Source organism: Acomys minous (assembly GCF_964271855.1).
Source record: "Acomys minous genome assembly, chromosome: 1".
Taxonomy (NCBI): Eukaryota; Metazoa; Chordata; class Mammalia; order Rodentia; family Muridae; genus Acomys; species Acomys minous.
In genome coordinates this window covers 13,321,287-13,334,818 of record NC_140483.1, presented here as the reverse complement: position 1 = coordinate 13,334,818, position 13,532 = coordinate 13,321,287, and the positions used below count along the sequence as shown (strand labels likewise).

General features: G+C 43.6%; 1 protein-coding gene across 6 annotated transcripts in view; it reads left to right on the top strand.

Moving 5' to 3' along the window:
• DNAH14 (dynein axonemal heavy chain 14) overlaps window positions 1–13,532 on the top strand; it is a 230,415-nt gene that overhangs the window by 149,639 nt on the left and 67,244 nt on the right. For all 6 annotated transcript variants that reach the window (XR_014781397.1, XR_014781398.1, XM_084793762.1 and 3 more), the window contains 6 exons: window positions 810–969; window positions 3,641–3,772; window positions 4,116–4,211; window positions 5,988–6,128; window positions 8,293–8,508; window positions 13,194–13,424. Coding sequence is in view for 4 of the 6 variants with exons in the window: in XM_084793762.1 (XP_084649888.1) it covers window positions 810–969; window positions 3,641–3,772; window positions 4,116–4,211; window positions 5,988–6,128; window positions 8,293–8,508; window positions 13,194–13,424 (976 nt within the window). In the remaining 2 variants the exon portion in view is untranslated. The remainder of the gene's footprint in view (window positions 1–809; window positions 970–3,640; window positions 3,773–4,115; window positions 4,212–5,987; window positions 6,129–8,292; window positions 8,509–13,193; window positions 13,425–13,532) is intronic.

Here is a 13,532-nt window from a genome sequence, read left to right as displayed (position 1 = left end):
GGGATTAAAGACGTGTGCCACCACCACCCAACCAATATTTAATTTTTAAAAAAATAACCAGATAGTAAAATGTCTCCATGTTGACTGGTACTCCTTACCAGAATGTTTGTTAAAAATATGTATGCATGGGGCTGGAGAGATGGCAGTTAAGAGCACTGCCTGCTCTTCCAGAGGTCCTGAGTTCAATTCCCAGCAACCACATGGTACTCACAACCATCTGGAATGAGATCTGATTCTCTCTTGTGGTGTGCATGAAGACAGAGCACTCATACACAGAAAATAAATAAATCTTTTAAAAATATTTTTAAAACATGTATGCATGCATGGTATCTCTTGTATATGAAAGCTAGATTTAGCAACATATAAAGATACATAAAAGCCAGGCGTGGTGGCACACACCTTTAATCCCAGCACTCAGAAGGCAGAGGCGGGTGGATCACTGTGAGTTCAAGGCTAGCCTGGTCTACAAAGTGAGTCCAGGACAGCCAAAGCTATACAGAGAGATCCAGTCTTGGTAAGAAAGAAAATGGATACATAAAACATGAAAGCAGAAGGGGCTGTTTGCAGAAAGTAGGGGTCCAGTAAGAAGAAGAGAGAACATAGAAGGTACCAGGAATGAGTTAAGAGCAAGATGCACTTAAAGTACTTAAACAAAACTTCATATAGGAAAGCCTCAGAACAAAACCCATTATTTCATAGGCTGCATTAACATCTAATAGAGATAACATCTAAACTCCTATGTATGTAATCTTTTGGGGAGAACACAACTTTCATCTTGAAGCTGATAAGATGCTCACCCTGTCTTACAGAGTGTACACACGGCCCCCCCTCCTGGTACTGACAGTCATGAACTCCGTGTGTAGCCTTCTACAAAAGAAACCCAACTGGGCAACAGCAAAGCTGCTGCTTTCCGAGACCGGCTTCCTAAAGAAGCTAATCAACCTTGACAAGGACAGCATCCCCGATAAGGTACATTGCTGACAGCTAATGCGTGTGCACTTGATGTGTCCACAGCATCCCCGAGAAGGTACAATGCTGACGGCTAGTGCATGCACACGTGATGTGTCCATGTTTAGTCTAGAGCCAAGCACATGTGCTAAAATGGTTCTGAGTTACAAGTGAAAATTAAAGATGGATTTAAGAATGAAATTTATTTCAAGTGGAGGATGGCAGTAAGAGTTAAGAGAGGTGGGGGCGGCGGGGGGGGGGGGGGAGCAGCATCACAATGATAAAGGATGAAGGCACTCCTTCCTCAGCAATCCTGACAGCATGAGTGTGGTCCACAGGATTCACATGCTATGCAGAGAGAACTGCACTAAAATAAATAAATAAAAAATAAATAAATTTCTAAAATGAGAGAAGGAGAGCCAATTTAGTAGTTTTCTCGAGGCGTGTTCTTCTACAATCTTCATATTAAACAGGGACAACCTTAAGCAGCCAATCACAGTTAACCAGCGAATCATAGTAGGCTGTGCTACTGGGAAGCACAGAGTCCCATATAAGGAAGGTGAAGTCCTTGACAGAAAGCTAGTGATGATGCTCCTTCATGAATTAATGTAAGAATTCACCCTTTAAAGAACAATGAACAAACATAATCCCCTGTGGTTTTGTTCAGATACATCTGAAAAGAATTGCTCTTATAAAGAAGTGATTAAGGGCTGGAGAAATGGCTCAGAGGTTAAGAGCACTGACTGCTCTTCCAGAGGTCCTGAGTTCAATTCCCAGCAACCACATGGTGGCTCATAACTATCTGTAATGGGGTGACTTTCTCTTCTGATGTGTGTGAAGACAGAACACTCATATATATAATAAAAATATATAAAAATATCTTCAAAAAAAAAGAAGTGATTAAGCACTCGGGAGGCAGAGGCAGGAGGATCGCTGTAAGTTTGAGGCCAGCCTGGTCTACAAAGCGAGTCCAGGACAGCCAAGGCTACAGTGAGAGACCCTGTCTTGAAAAACGAAAAACAAAAACAAACAAAATTAAATAAATAAATAAGTGATTAGAGCATAGCCAGCATTCAAAATAACCAGGATATCCTAATAGAGGCAGGTTAGGAGAGAGTCACACGCATCTGAATTATTCAGGAAAGTGGTGCTGTTCTCAGCCAAGAGAGGAGATGCCCTGCTAGCAAGCAGGAAGGAATCCCAGCCTAAGGAACACTCTATAGCAATTATGGCTCATAAGAGCAGATGAGAAATTCTGTACACCTAACTATAAATTAGATGGTAGGCACATTAAGCCAACAGGCCACTTAGGGATGGGAAGTCATCACCTCACAGTAAAGTGCCCTAAGGAATTCAAACCTCTCTGCACACTAAATTTTCTTAAATTGAAATTCAGTTCCTTTTTTTTTTTAATAATTTATTTAATTTTTATTTTAGTGTGAGGGTGTCAGAGCCATTGGAACCGGAATTACAGACAGTTGTGAGCTGCCATGTGGTGGCTGGGAATTGAACCCGGGTCCTTTAGAAGAGCAGACAGTGCTCTTAACCACTGAACCATCTCTCCAGCCCCTCAGTTCCTTTTTTATTAACATTCCTTTTTTTTTTTTTTTTCTTTTCCTGTTGCATAGAGGCTTGGCTGTCCTGGACTCTTTGTAGACCAGTGACCCGGCCTGCGGGATTTTTAATGGGTACCTGTGGAGGGGGCAGACAAGTGGAGGGACAGGAGACACAAATGAGGGCAAGTCTGGATTTTGATCAAACCCCCTTTATTGACAATTTTCACAGAGTATTTATAGGCACAGGGACATGGGTATTTGCATAAGCGAGGGTTGCTATGGATACCTAACTCTGGAATGCTCCAGCAGCTGTCTACCTTTACAGCTGATATAATCACAGACGAGGGAGAAATTCCAGAGAGAAAGGGAAGTTGTAAAAAGATCTAGTTAGTCAGGAAAAAGTTCCCAGAACTGCTGCTCGCAGGCAGCTGGCCTTTAATCTGATTTTACCAGTAGTCTTACTGGAAAAGCTAGTTTATAGCCAGAAAGGAGTAGCTCTTACTATGAGCTCTGAAGTCTTAGAATGACCATCCCCCACAATAAGCCACAACAGGTGTCTAATTGCCAAACCACAGCAGGGTCAGCTGGTTTGTGGTAGATGACAGACTGCTGGAGAAATAGGAGCCTAAAGGTGTAGGCTCTGACAAGATGGCTGAACTTTGGCCATATGGCCTACCTTCCCCAACAGACCAGGCTGGCCTCAAACTCAAAGAGATCCACCTGCCTCTGCCTCCTGAGTGCTGGGATTAAAGGTGTGCGCCACCATGCCCTGCTGAGAGTCAGTTCCTTTTAAACATTAGCAAAGTTAGCTGGGCAGTAGTAGCACACACCTTTAATCCCAGCATTCAGGAGGCAGAAGCAGGGGGATCTCTGTGAAGGCCAGCCTGGTCTACAGAGGGAGTTTCAGGACAGCCAGAGCTACCCACAGACAAACCTTGTCACACACACACACAAAAAAAAAATTAGCAAAGTCACCACAAGAGCAACAGTAACAGGGATCCTGTAGAAAGGCTTCCTCCATCTGGGCCACTTTGAACCCGACAAAGAGCTGCGTCTTTAACTGCAGTAGTGAAACTCGCCCTTAGGGCAATAAATGGCCCCTCCTAATTATGATTCGTGGCGCGCCTTCTCCCTAGGTTTTCCAGAAGCTCAAGAAGATAATAAATTTGCCTGATTTCAATCCCAAGAAGATCGCTCTGGTTTCTGTGGCATGTTGCTCCATGTGTCAGTGGGTGATAGCCTTGTATAACTACCATGAAGTTCAGAAGGTACAGCTCGCTGCCTGACCCTGTCATGCTGCGCAAGGGACACCGGGTAGTTCCAAAAGTAATTGGTATTTAGCAGTGCTTGAGTAAACCTCTGTGGAAAGAACACCTACAGAAACGCATACATTTACACGCATGACACTCACTCACACAGGCTGAATGCTTCTTTTAAACATCCTGTGAAAACTAGGCTACATTTTTACTTGTTTGACTTAATGTTTTGCCCATAACAAACTGAACCCCTATGTGTACACATAAGATTCCAGGAAAGTTTATTTTAAAGGCTGATACAGTTTAAAGCGCAAGCCTAGCTATTTAAACCCTTGGGTGTTTTCCTTTCCTGAAGGTGGTGCGTCCTAAGCAGGCACAAGTGGCCGAAGCTCAGAATGTCCTTCATATTGCCAAGCAGAGGTTGGCCGAGAAGCAAAGAGGTTTACAGCTGGTAAGGTTCAGGGGCTTTAGGTTTGTGTTTGTTTGTTTTATTGCTTGTTAGGTTCTCAATACCTTTAAGAGCTACATTACATTGCTAAGAAGGAGTCAATAAATACCCCAAGGCTAAAGGTGTTACCCAGTGATAGATAGTGCACTTGTCTGGGGGCATGTGAGCCTGCAACTCCATTCCTAACACTGTAGGCAGAGCACTGAAGGAGAGATAAACCTGTTTTTTTTAGCATCCCACGCGTGGGATTGGAAAGGTCTTGTGAGAGAACAGGTGAGGTTAAGCCATTAGAAGACCAACCACCTCGTGCGGGAGCTTGATTGTTGCCAGCTGAAAAGATCCAATGAACAGACTCTGGGAGGAGATATATAAATGAGCCCAGAACTGGAGGCGGGGCCTTTTGGAGACTTGGGATAGTTTTGGCTGTTCATCACTCTATTTCGAGACGCTCCTAGAGAGAACCGCTTGAGGGAAGGCTTCGGGGCTCTCAGCTCCTGCTGAGGCTCTGGGTTCTGGTTACTCCAGGTTGCAGCAGAAGAAATCCTGCTGATTACACCAGGAGAATCGTTCCTCGGAACTGATATCCTTACGGTTTTGTTATTGTGCTTTAATCCTCTTTTCCTATTGTTTTGCTTAGTTGGATTATAAGTGACGTACACTTGGTTAATAAGTTGTAATAAAATATATTGGCTAAGAAAATTGAGACTATAGGGCGTGATTAGGAGAAGCCATTATTTCAGTAGAGCTTATTAACCAAAGGTAAAATGGGAAAATAACATAGTTAGGAGTGTAATTGTGAGGACTGAGTAAATAACATAATATGTAATGCTCTCCACCCCTGCCATGTAATAATTAACTATGGTGTTAATTATCATCATCACAGAATACCATTTCAGCAAATTTCTCCAAGAGAACTTGTAACTCCAATGTATACAAAGTTTAACCTGCATTTCATATGCCCTCATTTCACTTGTCTGTGCTAATCACTCTGTTGATTCATAAATCCACACATCTCAGATGTCAAGAGCTGGAGCTAACACCGGCCATCATCACCTCCTAGCAGTGCCACGGCCTGGGGGCAAGCCTTTACCACACGGGCCTGTGGGAAACGCTTCATACCCAGATAACAACACTAGCAATGGATGATTTCTAGGGTAACCTATGACCCTTCTCAGCCTCACTCCATGCCTCCAGGTCTGCTCAGCGTTTGCAGCGGGAGAGGTCAGGCATATTCTTTCTTTTATTTATTTACGTGAAACAGAAGTCGAGGTCTCTTTGTAGTTGATGGTGACCTTGAACTTCTGACCCTCTCTCCTCTAGCTCCTGAGTGCAGGCTTGTGTACCGACACACCTGGTTTACACAGCACTGAAAATTAGTTCCAGATGCTCTTGCAGCGAGGCAAGCATCCCACCAGCTGAGCTACATCCCTAGCCCTTAGCCATTTAGCCATTTTTTTTATTAAAGAGAATGAATTTAGGTATGGCTTAGAGTTATCTTTGTGAACAAATAAATTAGAAAATGGTGCATTTTCAAATGCTTAGGATCCCAAGAAGGACTTTTATAGAAAGCAGACGGCGTTCACAGCACTTCAGGGCTGAGGGATCATTTGCTTCTGCGTGTACCTCCCACTGTTCATGGAACCCATGTGAGACAGTTTTCTAGGGCATGAAAGGGGCGTGGTTACACGCTGAGGCAAGAGAAGTAACAAACTGGAAAGCAAGTAAGAGTGAGACGTTCTGTGCGTGAGCCTCAGTGATGGATGGATGATTGTCTTTCAGATTGAAGAACATTTGCAGTTTTTACACACATCCTACAGAGATATTGTCGCTGAAAAACATCAACTAGCAAGTCGGAAAAAGCTGGCCACCAAGCGCCTTCAGTGCGCATCTGTCCTGCTGACTGTCCTGGAAGACGAGAAGGCATGTCTTCCCTTGGCTTTTATGTGTCGTCGACTAATTCACGTGGGATTTCAGCAGACCCCAGCTTGCATTTCACTCCAGGTTCTACCACACACTTCTAGAATTGCCTCAGTACCCAACTTCCTCTAAAGACCTGGAGAACATCTTAAAACAAAGGCTCTTCTCTCCGGCTGCTAAGGTGCAGCGGCACATTTTTTGTCTGATGAGGCCCTTTCTATGGCTGTGTCATGAGTTTTTCTTCTGCAGTCTTGGGACAACGCAGGTTAAGTATATGGGTAGGCACAAAGAGAACAGCTGTCATTAGAATGCAAAGTGAAAACTTTCTTTTGTTCTGTCAGTCTTCTGAGCCCTTTTATTTGATTTTTAAAATTTTCCAAATCACTCCTAGTAAGACAGCTAAATTCTCGGTTTAGTTACAACTCACCTAACCCAAAAGAGCTTACAAAGTTCCCGAGATAACTTTAATTCATTCTAATTATTTAAATGAGTATATTGTGGAAGACTTTCTAATGACAGAGACGGGTTGTGATATAAATATATCGTGCCATCCTCGACACTGATGTCCCTGAGAGTCCAGGGAATGCTGAGAGCCGGGGAGCACCAGCGTTATTTTTGGTCTTAGACTCCTAGGGGACTGTCTGTCAGTTAACCATGTTTTATCCAGTGACAACCAAACACATGGTGCTCTCTGCTCTCCAGCTTCCTCCTCTGAACACGAAGTCAGCCCCATCTTTTGAATTTCTAGTAATATTTTTTTGTTTGCTTGCTTGTTTGTTCTGAGATAGGGTCCCCTCATGTAGCTCAGGCTGGCCTGGAGTTAACTATGGAAGCCTATGCTGGCCTTGAACTCACAGAGAGCCACCTGCCTCTGTGTGCATCACCGCGCCCTGCTCAGTGCTACCGTTTTTAAGGGAACTGGTGCAGTGTCAAGTAAGAATTTCACAAAAAAGTATCTGTTGATAGCGAATATCCTGGATATGGGCATCCGGTACCAGTAATGACACAATGTCATTTTGTTGGCTTGCCTGTTTTGTGAGACCTGTCCTCCTGACGTGCATGGCCAACGCTGGCCTTGACCTCATTGTCAGGACTAGCTCTCCTGTCAAAAAACAGTTCTTTGGCAGGGTGCAGGGTAAGATTTTTGTAGTCTGTTTATTTCCATTTCAAAGCTAGCAGAATTCTTTTGTTTTATCTGAATGACATTTTCTCCTGCTCTCAATAAGAAATTGGATTGCCAGGTGGCTTTGGCGGTATATGACAGAACCCTTAGTAAAGTCCAGGCTCTGTGACCCCGCTGGCCTGGACTTGCCAGCAGTGCTTCAGAGCCAGCCTCCTGAGCACTGTTTGCAGTGGTGTGTGTCACCACACTCATCCTGGCTGTTTTTGAATGTTAGTTACTTGAGAATAGTGCTAGCCACGATGGATCCCATGTAGAGACCAATCATTTCTAAAGTGTCCCCTGGTGTCAGGCTAGGGAGGACATGGGTCCGCAGCACCCATGTAAAAGAATGTCCACACCCCAGAGCAGGAGGGAGGGAACTGCTGGGTCCTGTGGAACTGCTGGCCAGCCCATATAGCCAGAGCTGGTGACCTCTGGGCTTGGTGAGAGGCCCTGTCTCAGAAAAAGTTAATAATGACGGTGGTGATAGACGGAGTATTATCACTAGCCAGGGGAGTTGCCTAGCGAGCAAGAGCACTGCTGTGCAAGTGTGAGAGTTTAAGTTCAGATCCCCGGCAACCATGTTAAAAAGCGGGGCAGGGCTGTCCTGCCTGCCTGTATCCCCAGCTGTGGGGGACAGAGACAGGAGGGTTGCTGAGGCACAGTCTTTTAGCTGCCAATTTAACCACGTTTAATGAGAGACACTGTCTCAAGGAAGTAAGATAGAGTGTGATAGGGCAGGACACCCAAGACTCTTCTCCAGCCTTCATTGCATGCACACACACACACACACACACACACACACACACACACACACACACAAAATACACCAAAAATAAAACCAAGTAAGGTGGAGAGCTCTAGAGGAAAACAGCAGTAGCAACCTCTAGCCTCCACATATGCACGTGTGGGTGAGTGTACACACACACACACACACACACACACACACACACACATACAAATATTTCATAGTATCAATAAACTAAATTTTATTTTAACATTTAGATTCGATGGCAAGAAACAATCAATGAAATAGACAACAAGTTGAAAAGCATCTGTGGTGACATACTCCTTTCCTCCGCCTGCATTGCCTACAGCGGAGTCTTGACGCCAGAATTCCGCCAGCCTATGATACAGAAATGGGAAGACCTCTGCACTCAGTACAACATTTCCTTGTCATCCCAATTTTCCTTAATTGAAGTGATGGCCGAAACAAATGAGGTAGTAACACAATTCAATTATTCAATTAAGCAATGGTGCTACTGGTTGGGTTGGAGGAATGTGTCTATAATTTTTAGCATGGATGTTTCCCCTAAATTATTATAAGGAATGAAAATATTGAAGTTTTTCAGCCTTTTATCCTTTCTTCCTTTAACTTACAGATCTAACGCCTCAATTTGCTTTATCTATTCTGTTCCACGTTCTCTAACAAAATTCATAAAATATTCTCTTCGTATTGCAATCCTACCACCCTGTCATTACGAGCCTAGCCAGCTACCAAGGCTAGGACACATTCTTAGTCCTGGCCAAAGGCACAGACCTGCATTTACCAATAAGTATCTACTGTCTATTCCTATAAGTCCTTTGTTGGTGCTTAAGAGAGTAAAAAGGAGAAATGCACACTCCCATTGACCCCTCAGCATTTTAGCTTGGTTTCTTCAGTACTAACTCTAGTGAAATGGGCCTCATATGAGGTCCCAGGAGCAAGTCCCAGCTTCTCCCCTTCATGACAAGTAACCACCAAACGCAAGCACGTCACTGAGCACATTACATGTAGATGAACTAAATGCTCCCCACAAAAAGTCTAAAGTTGTAAGAGCACATAGAAGTTTATACTAAAGCATAAGACAGAAGCTACATGCTACTTACAAAGAATACATCTAAAAAAGTAGGATTGAGACTTTTTTTTTTTTTTGGTTTTTCGAGACAGGGTTTCTCTGTATAGCCTTGGCTGTCTTGGACTCGCTTTGTAGACCAGGCTGGCCTCGAACTCAAAGTGATCCACCTGCCTCTGCCTCCCAAGTGAGAGTTTTTTTAAAGGAGAAATTATACTACAAATTACAAATAAAAGTATCCCAGAAGGGAGCACTAAAGTTTAAAAAGTTTTTTTACTAAAGATGGGTATGATCTGGCAAAACTATATCAACAATTCTAAACTTGTATACTAATTACACCACTTCGAACACTAGGTAAACAATATTTTATATTAAGTTAAAATTAAACTGAAATAGAAAAACCTAGAGAGAAAACAGATCAGCTACTGAAGTGGTTCGAGTGAGATGCCCTCCGTAGGCTCCCATGTGTACACACTGGGTCCACGGGTGGTTGCACTTTTGCGTGGGAAGCTTAGCGAGTGCAGGCTTGCTGGAGGAAGTGCGTTGTCAGAGGCATGCTTTGAGGGTAAAAAGCTTTGTCTACTTCCAGTTTGCTCTCTCTGCTCGAAGCTTGCGTTTGAAGAGATGAGTGCTCAGCTTCCTGCTTCACTGCCATGCTGGCTGCTTACTGCCATGATTCCTCACCATAAAGGATTCGTAACAGTCACCGGAAGCCCATCCTCGTAAAAGTCACCTCAGTCATGGTGGTCTGCCAGACCAGCAGAAAAGCAACTAAGGAAGAAGTTGGTACAGGGAGTAGGGTGTTTCTGTAAAGAACCCAACAGTGTCGTTTTTTAATAGGAGTGTGGAAAAATCTGCAACTTTGCACTAGAAAAGCAGCTGGATGCTGTAAACAGAGCTTAATGGTCCATGCTAATAGGCACCAGACAGACAGTTACAGCTGAGAGCAAATTGGACTGTAGAGGCCTAGCTGAAGAGGCTCAGAGGGGAGCAGCGAGGAGAGAAGCCGTCCCTGTGATTGGTTGGCAAAGATTGCAACTGCCTTCTGCCTGCATCCTGAGAACTTGCCCAGTGCAAAACTGAAAAGCAGCGGTGATAAAGGAAGCACTAGGAAGCTCAGAATTGCTACAATTGTTAAAGAAATCCACACTACTAAGGAGAGACGGGACCTGCACTGGAGCAAAGGGAGGGGCCTCAGGCAAGACCCTACCCATCTGAGCTTTCAGGAGGTTTCCAAGCCTAGAAAGCAGCCGCTGGAGGATCAGGGTTTGTCCCAAGAGAGACAGCCTGGCAGCATAACCCACAGGGAGCTGGCTTTAGAGGCACAAAGCAGTGAAAGGGTTGTGAATTCTTCCTTGATGATTTTATTCAACCACTGAGACTACATACCGGAGAATCAAAATGAATCTATCAAAATATGGACAAAACTTCAAAAAGGGAACCATAGTTCTAAGATAACTTTTGGAAACAAAAGCTATATCAAATTCAAAATTTGCAAAACTCGATATTCTAGATTGTCCAGTTCTTCTCAAACTCATCTGTATCCTAGGCAACATAGGAGCAGCGTGTGTCCTGATCACTGAGAGGATACAATCCAAAATATTGAAGACCATGCTAGGACAAAATATTATCAAGCTGTGAAGGATCAGAGTCACATTAGAGCTGTGTGCTTAGAGAAATGTTTTTTTTAAGCCAATACAAATGTAAAGCACACCTAAAGAGCACAGGCCCTGGCCTACACTAACAAAGGCCATAGTGCAGTGCATGGGAGATGGTGCAGGGCAACTGAATAGCCATTTTTAAAAAACAAAACAATATTTCACATCACAAACAAAATTTTGGTTACACTTAAGTTCAGTTGCCTAAATGTGAAACACAAACTAAGCCCAATATGCTTGACTCCTGTAAAGGAAAAAAAAAAAAAAATCTCTTAAATTTAACCATAATAGAAAAAAAATAAAATATGATTAATTACATTAAAGTTTAGACCGTTTATTCATCAAAAGACACAATTAAGGTGCTGGAGAGATGGCTTGGATGTTAAGAGCACCAGGTTTGGTTCCCAGCAACCCACATGACAGCCACAACCATCTATAACTCCAGACCCAGGGAAGCCAGTGCCATCTTCTGGCCTCTGAGAGCATTTTATGCACATGGTGCACGTACATACATGCAGGCAAGAACTCATATCCATAAAGTACAAATAAATTGAAGATGAAAAAAAATCTTGGAAAAAAAAAGGACAAAAGATAGCATAAAGTAGTCAGGCATGGTGCACAAACCTTTAATCACCGCAGTAGAGAGGCAGAGGTGGGCAGATCGCTGTGAGTTTAAGCCAGTCTTCTACAGATGCGTTCCAAACCACCCAGAACTACATAGTGAGACCCTGTCTAAAAAAAAAAAAAAAAATGTTATAAAGATAAGCCAGAGTCCAAAAGTCGCCTTATTTAAAGAGTTCTATCCAGATCACAGGAAGAATATGCCTGCACATCACTGAGCATCAGAAAGCTCAGTGGGAAAGGGTCTGCAGTGGACGGCTTACAGGGACAGCATCTGAGCTGCCAATAAACACAGGTAGCTGCTGAGCTTCACTGTGGGGCTCACTGGGGGACGATAAGTCAGGTCCCCAAATAGGATGCCACATGGCAGCTACCACAGCAAAGACAGGAAAACCTTACAACTGCCGTTGAGACTATAAAATATTAAAATGGCCTTTAAACCGATACTACCAACTCTTAGGGAAAAAAAAATATATCCTGTAACCTAACATCTATCTCCTAGTATTTTGGCTACCTGACGTGTACAAGCCCAGCAAGGTAACGCACACCTGTGGACCCCTCAGCACTGGCACAGAGACAGGAAGACTGGGAGTTCCAGCCTGGGCTACAGAGTAACACTTTCTCAAGACAGAGTGGGGAGGCGGGGAGAGCAATGCATACAGAGCTGGACATATTCATTAAAGACTTGCTCATGCCAGTCAGCTCCGCCCAACTGCCTTTGGATAAAGAAATCTTAATATGCTCATAAAGTATGATGAGAAAGAGTAAACATGATACAGTAAAGCCAGATATTTACAAAATCACCGAGATTCTACTTACCCAAAGTCTGAAGTTAAGAGAACAAAGCAGTACCATTTACAAATACACACACAAAATGAGAATGACATTGAGTAAGAATTAGACTCAGAAGGGAAAAAAACTGGACTGGAGAACCCGTTTGTTGCCACCCCTGAAACGCCCACCCTGTCATCTTCGCCCGGCAACAGGAGCACTTCCTCTTTTCAGATTTCTTCTAGTTCTTTCTATTTCCCTTAATGCAGAACTCAACTGTATGCAATTCTTCATAGGCTAGCTCTGTTTCAGAGATGAGATGAAAGATGAGGCCAGGGGGTTGGAGAGATGGCTCAGAGGTCAAGAGCACTGCCTGCCTTTCCAAAGGTCCCGAGTTCAATTCCCAGCAACCACACGGTGGCTCACAACCATCTATAATGAGATCTGGTGCCCCTTTCTGGCGTACATACATGCGGTGAAACACTATAATAAATAAATAAATAAAATTTGAGAAAACCAAACAACAACAAACTACCATGAAAGATGAAGCCAAGAAAAGAGTGAGTCTCCTCAGAGGAGAGTTAGCCCCTGAGCCAAGTCCTGGCTGTGTGTCTGGTTCTGGTAGTGTGGCACTGGGCGCTTCTCTGGACTTTCAGCCTCAGTTTCCGAGAAATTCAACGATGTAACAAATACACGATTGACAGGCATTGGTCACTACAGGCAGTTGTCATAGCTCTGCATGGCTCTGTGTTTCCTATATGTATAAAGCCTAAGAGTCCTGGACACAATTCCCTGCCTTTATATTTCTTTTCTGTTTCCAGTATCTTAAATTACATAACAAAACCCCAATCCACCTTAAGTTGTTTGTTCCATTGGTCCTGTTAAGGATTCTATTTCTAAAAGCTATGATTGTGTCAGATCCTTCACAACCCATTATAGGACTAAAGATTCTGTGGGAGTTTCTGAAATGGAAAAAAAATAAACAAACAAACAAACAAAAAACCTAGTGTTTGCATTCCAGATCCGCCGGTGGCATAATCAAGGGCTGCCTCTTGGTCAGCACTCAGCAGAAAATGCCATCTTGATGAAAAACACTAAGCAGTGGCCTCTGGTGATTGACCCACACAAGCAAGCAATCCATTGGATCCGTCACATGGAAGGGCCGAGGCTACAAGAGATTTCTGCTGAAGACAGCAGTTACCCCAGAAAGCTTAACAATGCCATGCAAATAGGAGACTGCGTCCTCTTGCAGGTATCTGCTCCATAGGGCCTGATTCCTTCTATTGGCTCCCGTGTTACATCCGTGATCATAGAGACAAAAAGTTGTAAGGGTCCAGGACCTTTGTCAAACAAATGCATA